General features: G+C 32.0%; 12 protein-coding genes across 12 annotated transcripts; 7 read left to right on the forward strand and 5 right to left on the reverse strand.

Moving 5' to 3' along the window:
- Nucleotides 1-177: 177 nt before the first annotated feature.
- Nucleotides 178-1,164, reverse strand: PPL_00802 (nucleoside-diphosphate-sugar epimerase; the record flags this gene model as incomplete). Its single annotated transcript, XM_020571822.1, has 1 exon — nt 178-1,164. The coding sequence occupies one exon, from the start codon at nt 1,162-1,164 to the stop codon at nt 178-180; it is 987 nt and encodes a 328-aa protein (XP_020438345.1).
- Nucleotides 1,165-1,851: 687 nt separating this feature from the next.
- Nucleotides 1,852-3,166, forward strand: PPL_00803 (uncharacterized protein; the record flags this gene model as incomplete). The annotated part of the gene is made up of 3 exons (XM_020571823.1): nt 1,852-2,055; nt 2,189-2,657; nt 2,739-3,166. The coding sequence occupies 3 exons, from the start codon at nt 1,852-1,854 to the stop codon at nt 3,164-3,166; spliced, it is 1,101 nt and encodes a 366-aa protein (XP_020438346.1).
- An 805-nt stretch (nt 3,167-3,971) lies between these two features.
- Nucleotides 3,972-6,600, forward strand: PPL_00804 (uncharacterized protein; the record flags this gene model as incomplete). The annotated part of the gene is made up of 3 exons (XM_020571824.1): nt 3,972-5,078; nt 5,191-6,319; nt 6,593-6,600. 3 exons carry the CDS (start codon nt 3,972-3,974, stop codon nt 6,598-6,600), a joined length of 2,244 nt encoding a protein of 747 aa, XP_020438347.1.
- A 67-nt stretch (nt 6,601-6,667) lies between these two features.
- On the forward strand, nt 6,668-7,648 carry PPL_00805 (uncharacterized protein; the record flags this gene model as incomplete). The annotated part of the gene is made up of 1 exon (XM_020571825.1): nt 6,668-7,648. One exon carries the CDS (start codon nt 6,668-6,670, stop codon nt 7,646-7,648), a length of 981 nt encoding a protein of 326 aa, XP_020438348.1.
- Nucleotides 7,649-7,816: 168 nt separating this feature from the next.
- On the forward strand, nt 7,817-8,484 carry med10 (putative mediator complex subunit 10; the record flags this gene model as incomplete). The annotated part of the gene is made up of 3 exons (XM_020571826.1): nt 7,817-8,016; nt 8,084-8,270; nt 8,395-8,484. The coding sequence occupies 3 exons, from the start codon at nt 7,817-7,819 to the stop codon at nt 8,482-8,484; spliced, it is 477 nt and encodes a 158-aa protein (XP_020438349.1).
- Nucleotides 8,485-8,623: 139 nt separating this feature from the next.
- Nucleotides 8,624-10,677, reverse strand: ssrp1 (structure-specific recognition protein 1; the record flags this gene model as incomplete). The annotated part of the gene is made up of 7 exons (XM_020571827.1): nt 8,624-8,696; nt 8,767-8,843; nt 8,915-8,984; nt 9,067-9,438; nt 9,528-10,213; nt 10,314-10,499; nt 10,585-10,677. 7 exons carry the CDS (start codon nt 10,675-10,677, stop codon nt 8,624-8,626), a joined length of 1,557 nt encoding a protein of 518 aa, XP_020438350.1.
- Nucleotides 10,678-11,554: 877 nt separating this feature from the next.
- Nucleotides 11,555-15,169, forward strand: PPL_00808 (DENN domain-containing protein; the record flags this gene model as incomplete). The annotated part of the gene is made up of 7 exons (XM_020571828.1): nt 11,555-13,018; nt 13,111-13,203; nt 13,286-13,435; nt 13,512-13,768; nt 13,832-13,926; nt 14,007-14,074; nt 14,579-15,169. 7 exons carry the CDS (start codon nt 11,555-11,557, stop codon nt 15,167-15,169), a joined length of 2,718 nt encoding a protein of 905 aa, XP_020438351.1.
- Nucleotides 15,170-15,593: 424 nt separating this feature from the next.
- On the reverse strand, nt 15,594-16,423 carry PPL_00809 (uncharacterized protein; the record flags this gene model as incomplete). Its single annotated transcript, XM_020571829.1, has 2 exons — nt 15,594-15,949; nt 16,015-16,423. The coding sequence occupies 2 exons, from the start codon at nt 16,421-16,423 to the stop codon at nt 15,594-15,596; spliced, it is 765 nt and encodes a 254-aa protein (XP_020438352.1).
- A 404-nt stretch (nt 16,424-16,827) lies between these two features.
- PPL_00810 (uncharacterized protein) lies at nt 16,828-17,881 on the reverse strand (the record flags this gene model as incomplete). Its single annotated transcript, XM_020571830.1, has 2 exons — nt 16,828-17,729; nt 17,770-17,881. 2 exons carry the CDS (start codon nt 17,879-17,881, stop codon nt 16,828-16,830), a joined length of 1,014 nt encoding a protein of 337 aa, XP_020438353.1.
- A 1,079-nt stretch (nt 17,882-18,960) lies between these two features.
- Nucleotides 18,961-22,207, forward strand: PPL_00811 (uncharacterized protein; the record flags this gene model as incomplete). The annotated part of the gene is made up of 4 exons (XM_020571831.1): nt 18,961-19,183; nt 19,663-20,446; nt 21,097-21,148; nt 21,170-22,207. The coding sequence occupies 4 exons, from the start codon at nt 18,961-18,963 to the stop codon at nt 22,205-22,207; spliced, it is 2,097 nt and encodes a 698-aa protein (XP_020438354.1).
- Nucleotides 22,208-22,405: 198 nt separating this feature from the next.
- PPL_00812 (PWWP domain-containing protein) lies at nt 22,406-25,176 on the forward strand (the record flags this gene model as incomplete). Its single annotated transcript, XM_020571832.1, has 3 exons — nt 22,406-22,635; nt 22,696-22,785; nt 22,845-25,176. The coding sequence occupies 3 exons, from the start codon at nt 22,406-22,408 to the stop codon at nt 25,174-25,176; spliced, it is 2,652 nt and encodes an 883-aa protein (XP_020438355.1).
- A 438-nt stretch (nt 25,177-25,614) lies between these two features.
- Nucleotides 25,615-26,158, reverse strand: PPL_00813 (regulator of G-protein signaling domain-containing protein; the record flags this gene model as incomplete). The annotated part of the gene is made up of 2 exons (XM_020571833.1): nt 25,615-25,721; nt 25,801-26,158. 2 exons carry the CDS (start codon nt 26,156-26,158, stop codon nt 25,615-25,617), a joined length of 465 nt encoding a protein of 154 aa, XP_020438356.1.
- Between the last annotated feature and the right edge of the window lie 1,258 nt (nt 26,159-27,416).

Raw genomic sequence — 27,416 nt, forward strand, 5'->3', positions numbered from 1 at the left:
ATTTTATATTTTTTTCAGGAAATTAAATTATATAAACTATGTGTAGATGATTTTTAATACTTTTTTTCCAAAATATTTATATTATTGTTTGTTAGAGATAAAATAAAATGATAATGAAAGAGAATGTATTATATATTATATTATCGATCTTTATTTATTTACAAAGTTTAATAACCTTTAATAGTTATTCTTATCTCTGAACTCTTGGTATGATTCACCAGTCCATTTGGTGGTTTCAAGGAATTGTCTCCAATTCAATTGTTTTGGATTGATCTCGTTGGAGAGATTAGTGTTACGGTGTTTGTAGTAGTAACCATACTTTGCAGTGGAATCCCAGATCTCAAAGAGACGATTACCCAACAATTCCAACTCTGGTGCTGCGTTTAAACCACCGGCTTCAATATAAGCTTGACGATCCAATGATCTGAAAGTGGTTTTAATTCCAGTGACCTCTTGGAAGATCTCTGCCAACTGGATACCAGTCAAATACTCGGCAACCACTGGTACTACAGCACGGTTGTATTGGTATGGATGTTTGAGAAACTCTGAAACAATAGGGCCGGTTGCAGTGTAGGTATCGATGTATGGCAACGAGTCATTCGGTTGCAATGGCAATGCCAACTCGGCTGAACCATCTTCGTTTCTAATGAGTGGAATGAATTCGATTTGATTGGAGTAGAAAAAGGCGAGATTGAAAGTGCTGACATACTTGAATGGCAGTGATTCAATGTATTGTTGAACGATGGTTCTGCAAGTGAGAATATCGAATTTGAATTCGGCACGGTGAGCATCGGTCAAGACTGGAGAGTCGACCGACGAGAAGATGACATGCTCCAATTTCTCTTCGAGAGCGGCATCGGCTTGGTACTTGACGTATTCAATTTCCTTTTTGAAGTAGTCTGGATCGGTGTAGCTGATGGCTGGTGTCATTAAGAATGCTGATTGGGCACCCTTGAAAACCCTATTGAAATCCGATTTCTTAGTGGAATCCACTTGGAAAACTTCAACACCCCTCTCCTTCAACTTTAAAGCTGCTGGGGTATCTACAGGACGAGTGGTAGTAGCACGGATATGATAGTTACCTTCTTCAACCAAAGTATTAATAATACTGATACCTTGTTTGGAGAAAGCATTTACAACAACGAAAATTGGTTTGGATGACATGATTGAATTTGAATAATATTAATAAAATTTTGAATTTGAAAGTTTACAAATAATAATAGATTTGTTTATATATATTTAAGAGTTGGTTGATTGTTTATTTTAATAATGATTTTTCCTAACCATGAATCATTTATATTTATAGTTGGTAGATTTCATTAATTTAACGATAGATTAGATATTAATTTAAAAATAAACTTTGGTGTGACATGTTTGGTTGTTGTGTTATGCTCGAATTGCCATTCGAATACATTCGTATGTTCTTCACAGGACAAGTCATTCGAATGACCTGTGGTTATACTAAACTCATCTTGTTTATTAAAGTATTTAAAAATCTTGTAAATTAATTTGTTGATTATGCAAATATATAACCTTCGTTAAATTAATAACAAACCCCAAAGAACACCCACATCTTTAAATATATAACCCAGATAGGGATTTGTGTGTTTTTTTTTGGGTCATGATGTTTGTGTTCTTCTCCAAAAACATTCTTTTAAAATGAAATTTTCACTAATTTTCATTTGATTTTTTCAAAACCAAAAAAACAGACTGGTAACGTTTTTGATTCTTTCGATATTTTTTTTACAAAAGAACCTTTTTTGACTTTTTTTTTTTTTTTCTACCAGAGATGTCGATTCAATAATAATATATTACATACAATAAAAAAATAAAATAAACTTAACAAAAAAAATGAATGATAATTACAGTGATTTGCAGTATAGAGATGAATTAGATTTAATAAACAGATTCATTCATAAATTAAAATGTCTATATCATCAAATGACACCTTTGACAAAACTGTTGGAGTTACTTAGATCTGAATTTCCTCAGATGTTCAATCTAAACAATGATTTAATACTCAACCAAAATTTACAACAATTGATTTATGCAAATGTAGATATACATAAATGATTTATATTCTTTATTAAAAAAAGATTAAATTTTTATTCAATATCTAACTTTTTTCTTTTTTTTTTTTTTTTTTTAAATCTTTTATTAATATTATTGTGAAATTAATAAATATTAGGTTGTAAAAGATAGAGATAGACCAACAAAACAATATTGTTCTAAATTTATAAAGTTACTCATTGAAATATTGGAGAGATATGATAAGGAGATAAATGAAGAACTATTGGATCTATTGATGTCCGATTATGTCGGTGGTGGAGCATCAGAACACAATGATGATGACGACGATGATAATGATAAAAAAGAATATATATACAAGTCATACTATATCGACAATCAAAAGTGGGTAACTCTTAAGAATGAAGCAATCTACAACTTGGTTGGAATGACCACATGGGGTGCTGCTTATCTACTTTCCGATTTCATATTGGCAAACAAACAACTATTTAATGAAAAGACTATTTTGGAGTTGGGTGCTGGAACCGGTTTGATTGGACTTGTGTTGGATCAAGTCAATTCAAAATCTGTACTTCTAACTGACTACTCTCCAGTTGTTTTAGATAATTTAAAATATAATATTGAAAATAGTATGTATATTTAATAATTATGATAATAATATTTATTTCTAATTAATTTTTTTATTGTTATTATTGTTATTAATAAAAAAGATGGAATTAAAATTCAAGATTTAATTAATGTTGAATATGGAGATGAACAACTACAACAAAATCTGGAAAATGGAGATGATACTAAATTTAAAGTTATGACATTCGATTGGGAAGCAAATTTGGATGATAAACAATGTGAAGCATTTCAATCCGATATTATATTGGGTGCGGATATTGTCTATGATCCATCGCTGTGTAAATATTTGGTAGCAGTACTTCACCGATTGTGTATGAAGAATCCGTCGACCGTCGCCTACATTGCATCTACAATTAGAAATCAACAAACATTCAGCACTTTCCAACAGGAGCTACAATCACACAACTTCAACATCACAGAAATCAATTATACACCCGACAATTTCGTTCATCCATCACCATATATCTACGATTATACACAAATAGTTTTATATAAAATAACATTAAAATAACAATACTAGATACATTATTATATATTTAATCAAATTTGAAGTTCAATACACTTCAGATCCAAAAAAAGCAAAAGGTTAATCGATTTTTAAATTTTGAATTTAAAAAAATTCTGCACAATCAGTGTATGGTTTTTGGTTTGGCGCCAATTTCCAATAATCAAAAAAATGTGATTATTTTTTTTTTTTTATAATTTTTTTCACCAATTTTTTTTACTAGTTTGAACTTGAGCCAAAACAGTTCAATTTTTTAAAAAAAAAAAACAAGATTCTACTTTTTGGTATTTTTTTTTTTTTACTAGTTTGTTTTTCTTCTTTAACTGTTAAAGTTCTATTTAAATTTCAAGATATTTATTTATATTCAAACAACAATTGTTAAAAACAACCACTATTTTAGTAGTATTTTAACAAGTAAGTATTAAAATTATTTTTTTTTAACACAGATTTATATGTGTTTGTTTTTATATTTTTATTATTATTTTTTCTTTCGTGTTCATATTTTTTAATCAACAACATTTATCAAAATAAAACAAATTATTAACTCAACTCTCAAACAAGTTCAAAAAAGTCAATAGTTTTCAAAAAAAAACAAAAAAAAATTTTGGAACAGCCGAACGAATTATTAATTTAGAAAGATTCATAATTAAAGATTTGTTTTATTTAAAGAGTTAGCAACACACACAAACATTTCAGGATTTGAACTTGCATGCAGCATTTTTGGGTGTGATACATTAATTAAAACAAAACAATAATAGCAACAATAGAATTAGATAAACAGAAATAGATAAATATAGTAGATAGAATAATAATGAGTGAAACAACATCAGCATCAAAGAAGAAATCTTCTTCAAAGTCAAAGCGTTCCTCGGAGAAGGAGAAGGAGAAGGAATTGAGCAGTAGCGTTATCAACACCAGCAACGACGGTGACGAAGAAATGAGCGAACCATCCACTCCAACCATCGAAAAGAAAGAAAAGGAGAGAAAGAAAAAGAGCAGCAGCAGCAGCAGCAGCAGCTCCAAGACTAGAGCCGAGCGTGGAGATAAAAGTGGTGCTGACAAGTCGACCACCGTCACCAGCAGCACATCGAGTACAACCACCTCTGAAAAGGATACCGGCGCTGGACATATCTCCAGTATGCAAGTCGAAGAGTCAACTCAATCCGTCACCACATCCTCAAACCTCAACAACAATAATGTCAGTAAAACACCAACACACTCCAATGCCAATGGTAGTGGTATCACTGCTTCATCATTGCCAATGACCCCACTCACCAAGATGTTTGGACTTGGAAGCATTGGAACTCCATTGCAGTCACCATCGCGTCTATCTATCAATCGTATGAAGGAGAAGGAGGAGTTGACAGAGGTAACAAAGAAACTCTCAAAGATCCTCACCATTTTGGAGGAGCGTAACAATGAGATCGTGCGTTTAAAGGCTGAGCTCAACGACTCGAACAAGAGCTCCAGTGTCGAAGTGTCGGCATTGCGTACACGTCTCGATGAGACCGAAAATCGTCTCACTCAGGAGATCAAGCAACGTGCCGAAGCAGCATCGACCCTCGAACTGACCTTGGCCGACCTCAAGAATAAAGAGGATCTCTACATGCACGACCGTAACACCTTTGACGCACGTCTCGAAGATACGATCTCCTCGATCACCAAAGAGCACTCTGCCCAGCTGACAGTGCTCAGAACCGACCTCAACAAACGTCTCCACGAGATCGAACAACTCAAGGGTGACATTAAGCTCTTGAACGCCGACCTCCTCACAAAGTCAAAGGAACAAGACGAGAGAACCCACAGATTATTGGATGCCGAGTACAAGAGAATGAAACAAAAGGAAGACGAACTATTAAATCTCATTTCACAAAAGGATGATGATATTAAAAAAGTTAAACTTACTCTTAAAGAAAAGGTAAATAGCTAATCAAAATGATATCAAACTAACTAAGTTTTTATAATCAATATATATTAATCATTCCATCTTTTTTTTTTTTTCCAATCTTTTTTTTCTAATCTTATTATAGGAGAAAATTATTATTGCCAATCAAAGAAAAGAAGCAGAATTAAATCAAACTGTTGAAGCATTTGAAAGACAAGTCGAAGACATTAGAGATAGTATTAATAGAGAATGGGAGATTAAGGTTGCCGAAGCTATCGAGGAACAAACATCAAAGTATGCATCGTTGGAGATGACCGCCAAGTCATTCGACTTTGAGAGAGAGACTTTCCGTAATCAGATCGCTGTCATTCAACAACAGACCGAAGATCTCAATGTAAAGAACCACGAGTTGAGCGATCGTATCCTCGATCTCAGTAATGAACTTCGCAATAAGGAGCAACAGATCATCACCCTCACCGCCGAGCAAGAGGAACTCAAGAAGAACCTACGTCGTTCACAGGCAGAGCTCAAGAGTAAAGACGGCAAGCTTTCGTTGCTCCAAGACGAGATCAGCTCCAAGGAGATCAAGTTCCAGCAGTACCAATCGGAGATGCACACTCTCAAGAAAGAGTTGCACTCGGCTAACAATCAGAGCATGGACCCAGAGATCCCAATCGGTGACGAGATCAGACGTATAAAGGAACTGGTCAACACATTGACTCATCAATCCCGACCACACAAGAGACAAAGATCAGGAGAATACAGCGGTGAAAACAACAACAACAACGGCAACGAGTTGGCTGCCAACCACGAAGAGGAAATGTCAGATGCCGAACAACAATCACCATCGTCAACATCCAACTCTGTAGAGCCAGCCGCTTCCACTCTTAAATTAAATACAATGTGCATCCTGAGCATCGACACCACCAAGGAGACCATTCGTCTCAATGCCAGCGGTGACCATGTCAACGGAATGACCATCACCGATTGGAAGATCATCGTTAACAAGCCCGATGGATTCAAGTACGGTTTCCAATTCCCAGCCAATATCACCCCACTCAAGGGTATCAATGTTATCACTTTACACACCGGTCGTTCAAGAGCCTTGAACACCACCGCCGCCGAAAACGAGTTTTATTGGTCGAGAACCGGAATTTGGGATTCGCCAGAGGGTACCACCATCCAATTAGTTTCACCAAAAGAAGTTCTTCAAGAGTCTGTTAGTTTAACCAATGGTGCCTATGTTAGAGAGGAAAGCAACCCCAAAGAACAAGGTAATTGTTTGATTATGTAATTAAAAAAAATAAAACTAAAAAAAACCTTAAAAACCTTAAACAAAATAAAAAATAAATATTTCTTATATTAAAATTCTTAATGTGTCAACACTTCTACATTCAATCAATGCATTCCATTACTAATTTTGGAGATGAACATCAAAATGGAACAATTTCATATTATAACCCCACCCCCCAATTTTTGACACCTAAACATTTAATTAAATCAAAAATGAAGAATGAAGAATGAAGATGGTTATTCTTATTATCAAGTTTATTAAATAATATACATATAAATATCATTTAATAATTATTCTTTATTTCTACAAATATATATATTGTAAATAAATGACTAAACCAATTTTTGTTGTTATCTCTGCATTTTCTAAACAAGGATATAGTATTATTAATACTTTGGTTGCAGAAGGTAACTATCATATCCGTGCTACTACCACTCGTGCTGTTGATAATACCCCAGCAGCTTTAAAGTTGAAGGAGAGAGGTGTTGAAGTTGTTAGAGCAGATCCAACCAAGAAAGAGGATTTACACAAGGTATTCAAGGGTGCAAAAGCAGCGTTTCTACTCACTCCAAACATTGACTTGTCCGATCCAAATTTTAATCAGAGGGAAGCGGAATATGTCAGTCTACAAGCAGATATTGCTTTGGAGGAGAAGGTCGAACATGTCATCTTCTCATCGGTCGATGTTCCCACTGCAGAACAACTAAAAGAATTCAAACACGATATTCTATCCGGTAAGAACAAAGCTCAGAAGTACATTGAGTCACTGCCATTAAAGTATGTCAGTACTTTCAATCTAGCATATTTCTACTCCAATCAAATCGAGTTTTTCCCGCTGATTAAGAACTCCGATGGATCGTTTGAGCTTTCAATGCCTTTGGGTGCCGATGTAGAGCAACCGTATGTCGATACCTACACTGCCACCGGTCCGATTGTTTCAGAGTTTCTCGCACATCCAGAGAAATATAACCGTGCGGTCGTGCCGGTTGTCTCTGAGTTCTTGACAGGCAGACAAATGGCTCAAACCTTCCAAGAGGTCACAGGAATCAAGACTACCTACAAAGAGTTGAGTCGTGAACAATATCTGGAACAATATAGTTTCAATGGTTCGCCGGAGCAACAACTGGTTGGCAATAGATTGTTTGAAGTATGGGATGAAACATCGAAATGTGGATACTACAATCATGATAGAGATGTTACACTCTCAAAGAAAATCAATCCAAAACAATTGACTTGGAGACAATTCCTAGAGACCACCAAGTGGAGAGGTGAATCATTCCAAGAGTTTAGAGATAAAAATGGTTATTAAAATAATAATAATAAACTATCATTCATATATATAATAAAAAAACATATAAAATAAAAGTAAAAAAAACATTCAATGTTATTTTCAAATTTTTGTTTTTTTTTTTTAAGATTAAATTAGTGTTGTACTAATCAACAAAATATAAATAGATACACAGAATTTGAAGAATAAATGGATGAAATAAACAATAATCAACAACAGCAACAACAACAAAATGATGTTGTAATGCCAGGCATACCAGACGATAGTACAAAGAATAACCCACAAGAACTTATGTTAACTGTTGAGGAGTTAGTAGAGGAATTGAGAAAGACAATCATTGTTGTAGAAGAGTTTCAAACACAGAGTCAATCTTTATTGTTTGAGAAGTTGTAAGTAGTTGATTGCTACTAAAAACTAATCAACTATCTAACTGATCATCGATTTATTTTTTTAAAGAGGTAAAATCATTTCATTATATAGAAAGGTAGAGAATCAAAAGAATCTATTCGATAATTTAGAGATACCACTAGAGATATTTAGAGTTATAGATCAAAGCAAAAATCCTGATTTATATGTTAAAGAGACTTTACAAAATTGTTTAGCTGCAAATGAAAGAACTAAAGGAAAAATTGAATCTATAAAAGTTTGTATTAGTTATTATTATATTTTATTGACGTTTTTATTAATACTAATAGTACTACTCTTCACTCTATTGTTATTATTATTGTTGTTGTTGTTGTGTTTGTCAAATTAATTCGATCAAATAGAGTTTTAAAGATGAATTGGATGGTCATATTGCAAATGCTTATCCGGATGAATATAAAGTGTATTTAGAACAAAAGAATAAAAATCCATAAGTTTAAACATTGTGATTTGTACATATATAATACATAACATTACAATCAATCAAAGTCTCACTTTTATTATTAGATAAATGATTCAATTACAATTCAATTACAACTGTAATTGATCGATTTATTGATTAATCAGTTTTATTTATTCCTTCTTTTGTTTCTTCTTTGATTTCTTCTCTGCTTCAGATTCCTCTTCTTCCTCTTCATCAGATGATCTAATAATAAATAATAAACAATAATAATTAGTAAGATTTAATATCTTTCTATATCTTTCTATATACATACTCATCCTCTGAAGATGGTTCATAATCTTCATCGTCAGAATCATCATCCTGAGCATCCATCATACGCATATTTGAAACCTATAACATATTAAAAATATAATTAGTAATCAACAAACAAATAACAGTTGCATTATGTTCGAATTACTTACATTCTGTTCTGGTGTAGCGATCTTAATTTGCTTGTTTTGAATAAAGTTAAACAATAAACTGTATTCTTCCCTGTTTGTTTGTTTGTTTTTTATTAGATTAATGATGGTTAGTTTATCAACATTGTCGTTATCATATATGAATGATTACTTACTTTAATATATTTGTAAATTGAATGGTAGTTGAATCTTTCAATGTGATGTTCAAATCGAAAGTACGACTGTTTGATGTATTTCTCGAACCAAAGGCAACCGGAGCACGAGAGAATTCGACAATCTGGATATCAGTGTATTTAATAAGAGTTGGTGGTTTGTGAATGAAAAAGAACGATCTGTCCAATGGGTAAAGATATCCCTCGTTCGCTTTCAGTGAGCATTTAATAGAGTTTGATTGATTACATGATTGGAAGTTTCCTGGTACAATGATCTTGTTCTCAGTCAACGATGTTAGAATTCTACGAACAATAACATACAATGTACCCTCCATAGTTGGTGATAGTTTTTCTTTATATTTCTCTTCTGCCTCGCTATTCATCGATAAAGAATTGTTGTAACAACTCTAATTAGTACCTACCGATACTAGTAATAAAAAGTAAACTATTATTATTGTACTTACGGTGATAAATTGAGATGCAAGACATTGTTATTTTCTTTTGATAGTTGAGTGTCTTTGGAGAGTTGAATGACGAGATGATTGTATTTGGTTTTACCTTGACGAACGGGTGGATCGAGTGAGATGACAAAGAACATGTGACTCTGGTCTTGTCTTGGTAGCTGGAAGAGCTTGGAGATGGTGTCGTACGACACCTTGTAGTCGTGAGTCTTACCGTGAAGACGCAGGAATGTTGGATACATCTCGATATCGAAACGACCTCTCGGTGTGAGGAAGTGAATGTCGTTGAGCACAACAATGCTCTTTCCGACGTTGGAGATGTCCGATTTACGCAGTAGAGTGTCTTGGAAGTCCTGAATGGGATCGTCTGTCTCTTCGTGTTCGTCTCCCTCCTTGGTCTGACGAGTCGGTGCAAAGAAACGAAGCTCCACAATCGATTCGTCGACTTCGTCCAGAGTGGAATCATGAAGAAACTCGATGGTCAACTCGTTCTTGTTGTTCGCATTGATGATCGATTGACTGACATCAGAGATTGGGAATTCGAATGCTGTCTTCTTATCGATTTGGAATGATACCATCGAACTGGTAACTTTTGCAATTCCAAAATTCGATCCTTTAGTCGAGAGCTCTTTAACTGCCAATTCAATCTTGTAATTCTCTGAAATGAATTTCTTTAAGAAATCATAATCCTGTTATTGTTATTGTTATTGTTATTGTTAATCAAAGTTTTTTGATTAGTTTCAATGTCAATTCGTTATCATACTAATAAATTGCTTGTCAATTACAAACCTGTTCTCTGAATCCATCGAATTTAACTTGAGTACCACCTTTAACAGCAAGATTGAGTTGATACAACTTTGGAGTTACTCTAATCCAACTTGCATTTTGAATGTCTTCAGAGGTAACTGTTTCACTTCTACCTGCTTCCGATTTCCATGCCAAACCAGATACGTTTATCTTTAATACACCTCTTGTCTAAAAAAATCAAAAAGTTAATATTGTTACTACTAATACTTTGAAAATCAATTAAAATCTAAAAGTTTTTTGTTCAAATACATACACCACCAATTCTACCACCAAGAGATATATGATTGAATTGATGTATTGCAGAGTTTGTTGTAGTAGTTGTAGTTGTGGCTGTTGCAACTGACATTGTTTTCAATATATATATAATTTATCTATCTATCTTTAAATATTTATCTATTTAAATGATTTTATTTGAACAAAACTAACAAAACTAATAAACTAGTAATAAATATGTAATAACAAGTAAAAAATAAGATAAATATTTAGATTATAGATTTTAACAATAATGAATTAAAATTATGAACAAATGGTAGTTTAATTGAGGATCGCGCCGTTTTTTTAGAATTTCCAAACATTAAAAAGTGAACTTTCAAAAAAAAAAAAAAACAATTTAATTAATTATTTTTAAAATGGTTTTGATCGACAAACAACAAACAAAATTATTTTTAATTTATTATAATATTATTTTTAATTTAATAAAAAAATTATTGTTGATTGATTCAAATATAGTTTAATCTTCAAAGCTATAAGAGATAGATATTGAAGAAAAACAATATAAATCTAATGTTTGTTAGAGTAGTTTCTCAAGGTTGTGAGTAACATTCTTTGATTAAAACATTAACATATGCTCAGTATGTGGTGGGTGTTTGTGTTTTGTGAGAAGCGTGGAAAGTGGGATCAACAAAAAACCAAAAGAAATTTGAATATTTTTAAAATCTTTGCTAACAATTTTTTTTTTAAATTAAAAATTCTGATTATTTTTTATAAAGACCTGTTTTTTTTTTGTCTATTTTTAAAAGATTTCTTTAACAAAAACACAGATATTCCGGCTACAAAAAAATATACAAATAACACAATAAATATATTATAATATAAAAATAAAATAAAATTACAAAAAAAAAGTAATATTTCAAATTTGCAAATATTTACATTTTAAAGTAGTAGTGTGATAACTCTTATATCAGCTGTTTAAAGGAGAAGTTGTGTGTTCTACCGAAGAGAGAATGAGTGAGCAATGTGTTACATCATCATCAGCATCATCATCAGAGAGTGAACAAGTCACTACTAATCATAATCATCAACAACCTACTGTCGATGACCAACATCTCAAAGAGTTAGTGACCGATCAACAACTTCCAGATAAAGAAGAAGAAGAAGTATTAGAAGAGGTAGAAGTATTAAAAGAAGAAGTAGAAGTATTAGAAGAAGATGATAATAACAAGTTAGAAAAACTTAAAATAGTAGAAGATGAAGAGAAAGTGGTAGACGAAATCAAGGTAGTAGATGAAGAGAAAGTAGTGGAAGAAATCAAGGTAATAAATGAAGTGGTAGATGAGGAGAAAGCAGAGGAAGAAGAAGAAAAAGTAGTAGAGAAACAACAAAAGCAGATGGAAGAATCGTCTCCAGTGATTTCATTGAGATCGAAAACCAATAATTTAGCTACCACTCTTGGAAAGTGTAACCTTGATGATCCAATAGAGAAATCACCCCCACCCTTGATTCATAATTCACATTCAGCACCAAACACTACCAATAACAGTCTACAGTGTTCACCTACATCCATAGCAGAGAATGCACCGCTCAAATCAAACAACAACAACGACAATAACAACAACAACAATGATATTCCATTGTTTTCAGTAACACCATCAACACCTCCTTCCACTTCACCAACACCGACCTCACCATCACCATCACCACTGAAAACCAGTAAATCCAACGAAAACGATACACATCCACCGATGCTACCGATCTCACTCTCAAGATCTGCACCGAATCTCTCAATGCTCTTATCTGAATCACAACGTCAAAATCTTAATAATAGAGTTATAAGTAGTAATCTAAATAGCAATAATAATAACAATAATAATAATAATAATGCAGGTGTATTAGATCCATTAAAACAACATCAATTACAACAACAACAGCAACAACAAAATGAACAAAAACAAATGTTGGAAGCAGTGCAGTTGCAGATGAAACAACAGGAAGAGAAGAAATCGAGTTTGAGAGACGCTCTAAGGGAGTCGGTACCACCGATCACTCTTGGCAATGTCACTGGTGAGTTGAAGAATGAACACGAGAGTAACGGTGCTGGTCCGTTGGTTGGTGGAGTCAGACCTTCGCGAGTCGGTGCAGTCTTTGATCATTTCATCGTGGTTGGACTGCCCTCGACCATCGATATCAAGTGCAGTGCACACGACGAACGACAGAAACACCAGCCACAAATACTCTACACCTATCCAGAGGGTCAATCACTGCCCAACGACATGATCGTCGATTTCTGCTTCCCAAATGGCATCGAATCGCGATCCTCTCAACGATCTTCATCCTATTCATCATTGAATCAAATTGCATTCTGTAACCTTTCGCATCTACTGAATCCGGATCACTCTTTCGTATTTCTACTAAACACAGCCTCAACTTTATATTATGGTGTTTGTATTGTCAAAGAGGAGGAAGTTAGTGTAAGTATTATTATTATTATCACTAGTTAATTTGAGTCAATTGACATAAACTAACAAATTTGAATCATAATTATTAATGTTGTAATATAAAGACACTTCCAACATTTATGCCAGAGCCAAAAATTGTAAAAACTTCAGAAGCAAATCCAACTGAAAGAAAGAAATTGAATAGAGATCAATATGATGTAAATATTTAATATATCCATTTGTTAGAAACAACATTGATTATATTAACAAAATTATAATTATTTATTAATATATTTTTAGTTTATTGCACCAAGAGTATATTGTTTGTTAACAAGATTCCCATTTTTCCAATTACATTTCCAAGTTTTACATTCAGTTTTAGAACGTGAGAGAATGTTAATGTTGTTTGCAATGACTCAATCACAAGATCCTACAAATGTTGCTACAATGGTAAGATAGTTAAGAGATGACAGTTGTAGAATATAAGATTAAACTAAGAATATTGTTATTTTTTATTTGTTTTTAGGATATAATAAATATGTATTATAATATTAATATGGAAACGATTCGAGAAAAGATTCAATTTAAAATACCTGGTCAAGATTTAAAGACTGATTTCCACTGTCCGAATGGCAATGAAGATCGATTGATTGCCGATTGGTCGTTGTTTACAGCATTCGAATCGATTAATTTAGAAGATATAGTAACTATTTTTGCATATGCCTTGATGGAAAGATCCATTTTAGTTTTATCAAAGAATTTAGGAAATTGTTCAGCTTTTATGTATGTATAGATCTATTTTATTTTTATACAACTATTTAATTAATTTCTTTATATATTCTTTAGATATTCATTCATACCATTATTAAAACCATTTACTTGGCAATGTTGCTTTATACCTATATTACCAGAATCTTTAATTGAATCTTTAGATGCACCTTGTAAGATTATTATTGATTGATTTAACAACAACAACAAATCACATTTTAATTAATAATACTTTTGTTTGTTTTATTTGTAGTCCCATTTTTAATTGGAATAAAAGAGATTCCAGCAGATATATTATCAATGAAAAAGGATTATTTAATTGTAGATATCGATAATAAGAAATTAATATTACCATACAATCATGGAAGTGTACCACCTCTGCCTGGTTCAAAGAAATTGTTGGACACTTTGATTATGCGAAGAAAAGAAACGTTCAAGTTGCAATCGATCATTCCATACGACCATCTGAAGAATCGATATGTACAAGAGGTGTTATCGGCGTTTCGTGACTATCACAGCTGGATGGTCGAACAAATCAGTAGTGGTGTCATCACTTGTATCAATAACATGTATACCAACCAAACAAATTCGACATCGATCGACGCACCCTCCTCGATTGAGCTGCTAAACAAGCAGAGCATTCACTTCCTCGAGGATCATCACAAACAGGTGGTTGAGTGTCTCCATGAGAACTACCAGAATTTCTTCCAACAGTTTTTTCAATCGCAGATGTTTGCTGTCAATGCTGTGAGAATGATGTTGTCCGTACAGGAAAGACACAGAACCAATATCAGCCAGATTGAAAAGCTGGAATCACTCATTCAGATGGAGGAGAAATCCAAGGAGTTTCTTATGGAGTATCAACGGCTGGCTAGTAAGCGTGAGAGTAAAGTCAATGTCGATATGAATATTATCAAACAGCAGTTGAAGGATAGTGAGGGTGTCATATCGGAACTGAGAGAATCAAAGAAGAAGCTGGAGATGGAAGCACTCGCTGTCAGTCCGAGCAAGAGCAACGGTACACTCACCTCATTCCTCGGTCTCTCGGAGATTAGAAAGAAGAAGCTAGAGTTTGGTCATCGTAGAAGTCGAAGTGTTAGCGATCAAGTCGAGAAGAACATACTAAAGAAATCTGTAAAAGGACCATCATTATCATTCTTTGATTTCTCAGGTAGCAACAGCAACAACAATAGTAGTGGTAATCTTAAATCGAATCTATCAAGATCACAATCACCACTTTCAATTTCACATAATCCAATTATGGAAATGTTGGAAAAGGAAGATCAACAACAACAGCAACAACATCAACAGAGTCTCCATCCAAACAACAACAATAATAATTCAAATTCAAATTCAAACTCTGGTGATGAATCATCTCAAGATGGTAATTCACCTAGAAATCTATTATTAATATAAATAACAATCAGCCAATTAACACATATATAATATATAATATATAAAAATATTCATAAAGATATCATAAATTAATAAAATATGATTATTTGTTTTTAGTACCACCAGATAGTGTTTTTATTCTTTCTCAAAACCAATACCTACACTAAAAACTACAATAAAAAAATTTTCATTTTTTCTTTGGAGCCTTAACATTATTGATATCTAATCTTAAGAATTTTGATGTACACCTTATTTTTCAAATTCTTGATCAAGTAGTCAGTGAACTACATGGAACTATAATATCAATGAAACTATTTACTTTTAAAGTAATAATGACTAGATAAAAAGTTCTGACATTTTTTAATCTACTTGTTTAATATATCAACTTGTCACCAATTAATGTTCTATTATTATTTCAAAAAAATTCATCAAAAGAGGCTCCAAACTATTTTATTAGTTGAAAATTTGATCTATCAGCAATCTTTAGAAATTTTTGACCTTCATTGTCTTCCTCAGGTGTAAACTGAATTTTATTGAACCAAAAGTGTTCAGCCTGTGGCGATATCTTACTTTCAATAAAAATCACTTTTGGTCTAGGCTGTAAACTCTCTACCACTGAACAAAAAAGGTTTGCTCCTATTTGTTTGCCTTGAGTCGAACAGACAAACACATAGTCAATATAAATATCTTGGGTTGGGTATCGTGTGATGAAACAAAATGCAACAACTTTTTCATTTGTATCTATAACCACAAATCCATGAGTTGGTTTTACACCTTGGTCACTTTGATAGTACGGATTTCCTAAAAAGAACAAAACAATGTTAATGTTTTAAATATATTGTTAAATAGAAGAAAATTTATATTACCATTTAAAATATTGTGAATCTTTTCAAAATAAAAGTTGTTCTCTTTTGAAAGTTTCAATATCTGATTTGTGAAGTACTGGTTACCAATGTCAAATGAATATAGTTCTAAACCTGTTTTTTGTCCATATACTTCATCTACCCACGGCGATGCTTCCATGAATATCATCCAATCTTCACATAACTTTGATAGTGATACAACATTTATTTGATCAGTGTCACCAGTATCACTACTGCAAAGAGAGTTGACCAAATGTGCTAAATCGATAAAGTAAAATGAACTGCTGGGCTTATCGAGTGTACAAACAATACAAATGATAATATATGGCTTATTCGAAATGTACTTTAATGAATTGTTGGACTTCTTTGTTGTTTTGTTTTGGAAGTGTAGAAAAAATAGTGCTACATTCATTCCAATCGGAATCACAGTTATCTCCAAGATCAAAAACAATTATAAAGGGCTCATTCTACACATTTGTATAATGATTATGGGCATTCAAGACAACTTATATGTTTCTTCTGACGATAGTTGCATATTGGGATACATTTTCGGATTACTAATATTGACTTTGATTAAAAAAATCTAAAAATATTCAAATTAAAATAAATTATTCTTCTTTGTAACTGTTATCATAAGAATTTTTTCCAATTTTTTTAATATATATTAAAATCATAAATTAATAACTATGATTATACGTTTTTCAGCACGTCGACTTAGATAATGATTTTATTGTTTCACGTGTTCTCTATTGATTTAATTTAAAGTTTAAATATTTTTATTTGCATATCTTCAAAAATGTTTAAATAAATTTACATTTAATCGTGGGGTTGTTTAAGTGTGACTGATTGAATGGTCATTGTACTCAATTGATAAGTGTAGGTATAAGTGTGGGTATAAGTGTTGCCACCACCCAAGTCTATAGTGAGGTCATAATCGTAGTCATAGGTGTCGTCATCGTTGTTAAAATCATTGTCATAGATGTCGTCATCATCGTCGTTAAAATTATTGTCATACTCGTTGTCATCATATACAGGATCACTTTGAGGGGAGATAACTCTAAATCTAGTAAGGTCTAACACTTGTTTCATCTTTGTCACTTCCAAAGACGATCTATTATAAGCCAAATGTCTCCAATGTTGATAACCTAGTCTAATGCTTTCTAATAGTTCGTGTGTATCGAAATCTGAAATCTCATCTCTATACACTCTAATCGGGTAGTCTTTGTTATCCTGATCGGTATAGTACATGATAATGTAGAAGGCATTCATTTTCAAAGCTGTATTGCATATTATATCTGCAAATTGTTCTAAATTCTTAACTTCTCTTGAAGTATAAAAACTATAGGATCTTCTATTGTCCCCAATGTAACTTGAGGTCTGAGGAACAAAGTAGTGTGTAGTCAGACTATCAATTGAATAGCTATCGATCGCTGGCCACTCAGTATTGTGGTTGTTCTCTTTATCTGAGTAGTTGTAGAATCTATATCCGGGGTGTTCAAATTCGATCTCTTGCTCGTAGTGACGAACCAGTGTTGGGTGTCCACCGACCATACTCAATCCGATTTCATGTTGATTGTACTCAGTGGATTGATTGACTTTAACTCTAATTACAGTGTCATCGGTAAGTGGTGCTGTGAATGGTACATTGATCCTCGAAGATCGTTCATTATTGAATTTCAATAGTGAATGCATTATCGTTTCTTCCTTTGTCACTTGATCTTTTCTGACGTAAACAGACTTCTAAAGATTGTGACATACATTGTCTGTGAACTGTAACCTTTACATCAAAAGTACCTGTAACTATATTATCAATGAAACTTTTTACTTTTAAAGTATTCATCAATACTGAGACATCAAAAAATTCTGACATGACAGAAATTTTCCAATGATGGAATGCGTATTTGGGTTAAATATTGATTAGAAAAAAATTCATTGATGATCAAAGAGCATTTTATTTTATTAGTGAGCAAAAATATTTTCTTTTTTTTTTTGAAAATTAAATTTTTAATTCTTTTTGAAAAATTAAAAATATTATGAGGGGAACACCTCCCCTCCGAACTTCTTTTGATTTTTGTTTAGAATTTTTATATTTATTTATTAATAATATTAAAAACTTTAAGAATAATAATGTTGATTTATTTATTGATTGATTGTTTATTGTTTAGTGGTTTTATGTGTTTATGCTAAATCATATGATTGATTATAGCTTTTATGTGGAGGTGGTGTTTGTTACTACTGTTGTTGGATCAGCCGCTGACTGACTGATCAAGTAACTAAGAAAAAAATTTACTATTCTCATTAAAAGAAATCTTCTTTGATACAATTTATTCTTGTAAAATTTTTTATTATAACATCTTTCTATTTGAAAATTTTTTATTTATTTATTTCTTAACTCCAAACCAAAAAAAATATATTTTATATCTTTACTTACAAGTACTTATGTATATATTCTATTTCCACCACAGAAGAACAGAATCAGAATATAAATTATAAGAATCATAAAATGATTCCAATATCTCTTATGTAAAATAGTAGTATCTGGTTTTGCGAATAAATTATTTATTTAATAAAAATCACATATATATAATCACATATATTTTAATATTCACTTTAGGAGTTAATTTAATTTCTTTGAAATCTATTTATACTATTTTTTATGCTTTTAGATCCAAACAAAGAACTTTGAATATTATGTTATCAATTCTTGAATAATTGGTAAGGGTTAACATATTTTGATATCAATATTATTTTGTTTTAAAAGTAGAAATATTTGTATCAAAAAAAAAAAAAAAAGAATGTTTTTTGCAAAAACGGAAAGGAATTTTCCAAAATAACAACCCCTTTTTTATTAATTTTTTAAGTTGTGTATTTAATATTATTTATTTCATTGTTATTTATTAGTTTATTAATCTATCTATAAAAGGATAGATAGAGAGAGAGAGAGAGATAATGAATTCACATAAACAACCATCGGTTCAAAGTCCACAACAATCAAAGAAAGATATGAAGAGTAAAATGGAGGAGGAAGAGACACCACCAATGATGCTTAACAGTCAGTCGGTGATCTTCAGTATATTCGACGCATTCGATCCAGCTGAGGAATCCGATCAGACCAATGCAACGCTGTTCTTCTATCCCGATCAGGTGCAATCTAACAAGGCATTATATGGTGGTATGCTCTCACAGGTAACGAACAGTATCAACGATTACTTTGCGAGTGCCACACGTAACATCTTTGTCGACTACGTAGTGATGAATCACCATACCATAGCCTATAAATTCGTCAATACCTACACACTCTACCTGACTGCACCGAACGCGCTGCCACCAACCACCATTCAGATGCTACTCGACTACTTTTACAAATCGTTTTGTTTCTACTGTCGATCGTTCCAAGACATCAGATCGTCACCTGACAACCACAAAGAAATGAAACACATACTCTCACTCGTTGCACAATCAATGACTGACAACATCCTAACCAATAGAACTAAATCTTTTCAACCAATGCCATACATACCTTTACCATCTGTAAGTAGTTATTGTTGTTATTGTTGTTGTTGTTGTTGTTGTTATTGTTTAACTATTGATATTAATATATGATAATCAACTATTGTCTGTTGTAGGGATCAAATAAAACATTTGTAAAAGCATCGGAATTGATTCATAATATAATATTTCCAGATCATTTGGGTGGTGCTATTTTTGTAAAGGAGAATCTGTTGTATACTAATATCGAGCTTGGTCCAACCAAGTTGATTTTGGATCGTATAAAGATGTTGCGTGAGAAACAACCGATTGGAAAGGATCCACTAGAGGATTCACTCACTGTCTATATTTCACCGGAGGACTACAACAAGATGGCCAACTACAAATCGGATTACACCGGTGTCTTGGAACAGCCTGTGGTGCCCGGTGACAACTCTGCCGAGTACTCTACCAATTTCATTCCGGTCGATCTGTTGTTGGTTGTTTGGTCGTCGATCTCGATCGCCGTTATCTCGAAAGAGATTCAACAGCTATCGACCCGCTACCTCAATAAGATCAAATATCACACTGGCACCGTTGAGACGCTCGAGAAAGACCCGTCGCTACAGAATCCACAGATCACCAGTGACACCACCATCTCACCGTCCAACAACTATATGTATCACTATTTCAGTTATAACGCACTGAATGGTCAGGCGATCAGCTCTGGTATGTCGACAGACGTCGAGAACATTTTCATCTCGACATGCTCTTCCATCCACGATACATTTGAAAAGAATCCAAACATCACACAGATGTTCCTCAAGAATGCACACAGTGAAATATTTTGCAAGAAACAAAATGGACATGAGATTTACTATCAACCAAAGAACAGTCAGCAATTCGTTGAACAATGTGAAACCATCGTTCAAAAATCATTAAGAGAGAATCATAATATTAATATCATGTAAATTTGAATATTTTTAATTAAATTAATTATTTTTTTTATCAATTAATTACACATCTCCTCTTAAGTATCCTTTAAGTTACTTTTTAACTGTTATTATCACATTAATTCATATGAATTTGATCAAATAATTTATTATTATCACTATGATGTTGTTAGAGCTTGAAACCCAACTGAAAAAAAAACAAAAACACCCACTCACTAAATCAATCAATCATATATTTATTCAAAAGGTATTATCATCAAAAAAATAATTTGATTGTATTGTGTGTATATGTGTTGTTCTGATATCAATTAATATTTTTGTAATTATTTGTAGGAATGAGTGTAAGTAAGTGCATTTGAAAATTTGGTATGAACTGTTAGTGGTGATTTTTTGATTATGATGATTGAATATCATTTTATTCATTTGGTTATTTAAATCATTTTCTCAATGTAGTTCTATCAATAATTAATAATTTCTAAATAATAAAAGATAATAATAATAAAAATAGAAATAAATAGAAATAATATTTAAAATAATTAATAGATAGAAATAATCAAAGAAAAAAAGAACCTCTAGTCCTACTGGCAAAGAGCAAAAAACAACTAATTATAGAAATATTAAAGAAATAAAGAAATATGATAAAAATAATAAATTTAAAAAATAGTATATTGGCACTATTGTTACTATTTTTGTTGGTTTCGAATTATGTGCCGGTTGTATTTTCTATTTTTACACAGGAGGAAATAGATAGAGCCAACAGTTTGTTTTCACAAAATGTAAAGGAAGGAAATCTATTTAGTATGGGAGTTGATTCTGTTGACCCTGTTCCAAAACCGGACTTGCCGCCAGTGAAACCCTTTAAAGATAGCTGTCTTAGTATGTGCGCGGACAGCAGTGAATCATTCCTAGAGTTTTGTAAGAGTTTGCCTCATGCCAATATGATTGAACATTGCAAACATAATGTTGCTTCTTACAATCCTGCAATCTGTGAGTTAGTTTGTGAAACTTTGAAAGTATCTGCCACTGTACTCTACCCAGCTGCATTCACCCCCACAACTACACCTGCAACAACCGGTACACCTGATTCAACTACACCTGCTACAACCGGTGCTCCTGCTACAACTGCATCCGCAACAACCGGTGCTCCTGCTACAACTGGCGAACATGCAACAACTGCTCCTGCTACCACCGCTCCTGCTACAACTGGCGAACATGCAACAACTGCTCCTGCTACAACTGGAGAACATGCTACAACTGCTCCTGCTACCACCGCTCCTGCTACAACTGCTCCTGCTACAACTGTCCATGAATCAACTACAGACACTGGGTTTGCGACGTCCCATCGTGGAACAACATCAAGCATAGATATCCATACTGAACATGCAACAACAATAGCAGAATCTACAACAGCTGCTAGTACTTCTACTGGTAAAGCCAATTCCACCACTGTACATGAGACCCCAACAATTGGACCATTAACAAATAGTATAACAAGCAAATCCGATTCCACTGTTGGTCAAGGCATTTCAACAACAGGTTTAGAAATCGGTAATAATTCACCGATAGATTTCCCAATACCAACAACATCACCTCCTAGACATCCACGAACAACAACAGCAGCATCTCAACCAAGTAGAACACCTGAACCAACAATGCCATCTAGACCACCAAAAACAACATCAACAACATCGTCAACAACAAAATCATCATTCAATTTCTTTGACAGTCTTAGAGAAGGTTTTGATTCACTCAGAAAGAATACCCTTGCAGCTTGATATTTTTGATAAAAAAAAATTGAAAAAATAAAATTTAAAATTGAATTATATTTCTTTTTTTTTTTTTTTTTTTTATTCAAATGAATTTTGTTTATTTTTAAATATATTTTTCTATTGGTATTAGATATCTTCATTGATAATAATAATAATAATAATTAATAATAAATAGATTAGATTAAATTACTTACTTATGAATGAATGAGTATTAGTATTATAAGTAATAATAGTATAAACAATAACAACAGCAATATTATTGTTTGTTGTTCAACTAATCTATTACAAAATAACATTAACATTAACAACACCAATAATATCAATAATAGTTGTGATAGTAGTGGTAATAATATTAGTTCAAAGTTAAATCATACTACTATTATTAATAACAACAACAACACAATCATCACAACGAATATAAACATACCTCCACAGTATGTGGAGGGTGAAGTATACACAGCTACTTACGGAGAGTGGGGTAATTGGCCCATTAGGATAGCTCGAACAACAGAAGTCAGTCCTTCTACATTAAAAGGATTAAAGAAAGGTCAATTCTTGGTTTATTTCTTTGGCTCAAGAGATTAGTATGTTTGATATAATTGTTTATCCTATTATTATTATATTAATAATGTAATGTTATTAGCGGATTTATAACAGATAAACAAATAAAGAGATATAATACAAAAGACCTTATGTCTCAGAAACTAAAGGCGGGCGATATAAAGAAAATGAATAAGGCTATCGAAGAGGCCAATGAGTGGGCTGACAACAACAACAGCAGAGACTACCCTGTTTTCATACCGGAAACAAAGAAGGCAAAGAAAACACAGACACAAGACAGAGACTACACTCCCACCAAGAAGAAACCTGTAGCTGCAAGAGGTGGTAGAAGAGGAAGGATAACTGTAAAGAAAGAACCTCAATATCAACAAAACTCTGAAGAGATATTCGATAGTATAAACTATGATCAGCAATCAATAAATTCAACACCATCTACCAATAAGAAACGTTCACCATTACCATTTATAAAAGATATTAATAATAATAGTAATATTAATAATAGTAATAATAATATTAATATTAATGGTAATAATAATAATGGTAATAAATTATTTGGTACACCACAACAATCACAACAACAAGCAGCTATTACACCACTTTCACATAGAAGAAAACAATTAGAGTTTCCTTTATCACCTTTTAAACCGACGACAATGAACTCACCGATGGTAAAGAAGGAGAAGGATATAGTGTTGGACTTTAACCTGATACAACCAGATCAAATCGAGCTGGAGCTAATTCATCTGCTTGGCTTGTATGGTCCGATTTCACTCGAAGATCTCAAATTAAGATCATACCTACTTGAAGACTTGGTAATGAGAGACTATCTAGAGGTCGTCTCAACCTACGAGTCTACAAATGATCAATGGACTTTGAAGAACGAAAAGTATAGCTTGATCAATGAGACATGGCATGGATATAACAATGAACAAGATAAGATAATCATTAGAGATCGTAAGAGAATTGCTCTTTCCATATTAGAAAACAATAGTAATAATAACAATGATGATAATAATAATAGTAATGATATTAGTAATAATAATAATGATATTAGTAATAATAATAATGATAATAGTAATAATAGTAATGATATTAGTAATAATAATAATGATGATGATAATAATGAGAATGATACAAGTCATGATTTAGATAGAACACAAAAAGAATTAATTTATAAAGCGACATCAACGACAACAACGACTACAACTACATCACCAACGCAACCTACTTTAATGATTTCTAAAAAACCTCAACCACAAATAATGAATACACCAAAGAAAAATAAATCAGCACCACCAACCACCACCACTTCAACAGCTTTTAAAGATACACTCGATATTATTACACCAATCAAATCGAAATCTGCACTTTCATTTTCAAGTTACTCGACGATCTCTGCTTTGGATGGTCAACACGAGAACAACACCTCTACAGAGTCTGGTGCAAGCGATTTCAAGTCACACGACCTACTTCAACCAAACTCTGAGATGGACACAACCATACCTCTGCTCGATGACAATCCATCGTCACTGCCAGACTACAACGACTTTGAAGAGGAAATAGAATGTACACAATCCAACACCGTTGTAGTCAACAGTGGTAGTGCTAATGCTAGTGGAAGTAGTCAACCCGGTAGTAACAACAGTAGTAATAATAGCAGTAGTAGCAATAATAATAATAATACATTAGCAACATCAACAACTACGACTACAACAACTATCAATAATATATATTTCAATAATAATTTTTCAAATAACAATATCATACCTATTAATAGTCAAGCGACACAAGTCACTCAAACACCACCAACACCACCCTCTTCACACAACAACAGCTTTAAGATTTCCTCGACACCCTACTCCTCACCTGGCATTCCAGCAACCCTGATAGTGTCGCCTTCAAGTTCACACAAGAAAAAACCAAACAACTTTTACAACTCATCTCCTGATGATTCTTCGGATGGCGATTATATAGCACCGACCATTCCAATCAATTTTGGAAGTCCAATGGAAAATGATAATAATAACAACAATAACAATAACAAGAATAATAATAATAATAATCATAATCATAATCATCAAAATACATCAACTATCATCATTGATCAAGCACATCTCAAAGAGATTGTCAATGATTCCGAACAATTAAAATCGGTAATCAAAGATTCGATTACCGATCTATTTTCAACACATTTCAAACAACATGCTTTTAAAGATATTAAATCGCTTGTAGAGAAGGAACTTAACAACAAAGTCAATGACATGAAAGAGAGTATAGTGGAAGAGTTGCAAGAACAAATCGGTAAAGAATCAAAGAAAAGAAAGAAATCGATTCAAACAATCATTCATACGCTTACCGATTTGGAACAAACCATTTGTACATTAAAACAAAATCTAGAGAAATTGGTTGATTAATTATTAATTCGACCAAATATATCTATCTTTTTTTAAAAAACAAAAATAATTTAATCTAATTTTATTAGTGTCTCATTAGTGGTCAACAATAATTTAAACCCCCTTTTTTGTTAAAGTTTAAAATCAAAACAGTGATTGTTAAAAATAAGTAAAGAATACTTTGTTTTTTTTTTTTTTGGATATAAGATAATTGTTATTAATAAATATCTTATGTTTATATTTTGATTTATAAATTGTAATAAATAAGTGAATATTTGGTTGTCTGGCTTTGTTATCAAATATAAAGACATTGTAGTTGTTGTTTTTGTTGTTATATATATACAAGTATTCAAGTTGAGTTATATTATAATCACCATATTTGGATTGACTGGTGTTTAGATAATTGTTTGATTTGGTTGTTTTTTTGTTGTTGTGAATATTTATAAAAAAAAAAAATTATTACTTTGTTATTGCAGGGTGTGTCTTTAAAAACTCTTCCATTTCGCAAATTGTAACACTTCTATCTCTTTCGGTAGATGATAACTCTATTTCAATTAATTCATTCTCTGTTTAATATAAAATAAAATAACAATTATGTTAGAATAAAATTAATGATTGAACTATTATTTTAATTTAACTAGTTACCTTTAAACTTTTTATATGATTCTGATTTTACAAACAAAGGAATTGCATCCATCTCCATTAATTTTCTGATGGTCAGTTGGATCGGAATGAAAAGGTCGTTTGTAGGTGTTCCGAGTTGACCCTCCAAATCCTTTCTCTGTATATGGTCAACATTGAGTTCATATTTACTCTCAGTGTTAAAGTATTTCTCGTAGATCTCCTTGGAGCGACGCGATCTTAGATCGTCGGAACTAATATGCTTATAATTCTCAGCTTCCAACCAAAACGAAAAATTTTCATTGTTATAACGTTCGTACAGGAATTTTCTAAATAAGAGTGCCAAACTCTTATTTTGTACTATTTGATCTAGTCCTAACATGTTATTGAACATTTTGACAACCTTTTAAAAATAATAAATGAAAAATGATAGGTATATATTTATATTTATATTAAAGAGGAATTTGTTTTTTTAAAAAATTATAAAAACTATTATATTTAAAAAAAAAAAGTTAAATATAATTGGGTCGTGAGTGAATAAAGAAAATATAATTATAAAGGAAAGAAATTGTAATAATATAATAATTAAATATTTAAAACTATATGGTATTAGATTCCTTGTTGTGAAAAAAATTATTAAAATTGTAGTAAATCTAACTGCTGTTGTTGTTGTTGTTGATTGTGTATAAGAAATAATAAAGTGTTTTGATTGTTGTGTTTTGTTTATTGATTTGATTGATTGATTGAGTGTTTTTTGTTTATTGATTTGTTTGATTGGTTTATTAGTGGTGTGTGCGTGTGTTTAAACTTAACTTTATTGCAAAAAATAAAATTAAAAAAAAAATTAAAATAAACAAAAACAAAAAATTATATATCTTGTTTTGTTTAGTGATGTAAAATGAAATAGAATTATATATGTTTGAGGTTCTCTTTGTTTAAACAAAAAAAAAATAAAATAAAAATAAAATAAAACAATTTTAAGAAACTGGTTTCTATTAGTATTGTGATCACACAACAATTTTGAACGATGTTTTTATAGATGAATATAAGGCTTTTTTGCAATTTTTTTTAAATTTGGCATTTTATTGATGATAATCTATTTTTATAAACATAGGGTGTGTTTTTCATTGAATCACAACTTTCGAGATGGCAACAATTGGGCAGTTAATTTTCGAATAGTTTGGGTTTTTAGCACAATTAATAAAATTGATAAATCTAAAAATTAATTGAATTTAGGTGGTTTTCAAAAGAAAAAGTAAAAATATGTTTTTGGGTTTTTGAGGCGGTTAGTAATACTACGCTATATTAGGTAATAATTTAAAGAATCTCTTTCGCATCTTGTAAATTAATTGTTTAAAAGAGAGGTGTGATTTAAAAATAGTTATTATGATTGTATTGTTTTTGTTTGTTGTGGTGTGGTTGGTGAACAGGTGTCAAATTAAGCTTAATCTAATTAAATTGGTTATGATGGTCGGTACTTACTGAAAAAGAGGAACTTCAAAACGGTGTACTTTGATGCACTTTCCAAGTACTTATCTGTGATGATGGGTTCAGCATTAAGTTGTTCCTCCAACACATGGTAGATGTAATAGTTCTCGAGCCAATCGAATATCATATAGAGGAAAGGCACTATATAAACC

The sequence above is a fragment of the Heterostelium album genome (assembly GCF_000004825.1).
Source record: "Heterostelium album PN500 unplaced genomic scaffold PPL_scaffold1, whole genome shotgun sequence".
Classification (NCBI taxonomy): domain Eukaryota; phylum Evosea; class Eumycetozoa; order Acytosteliales; family Acytosteliaceae; genus Heterostelium; species Heterostelium album.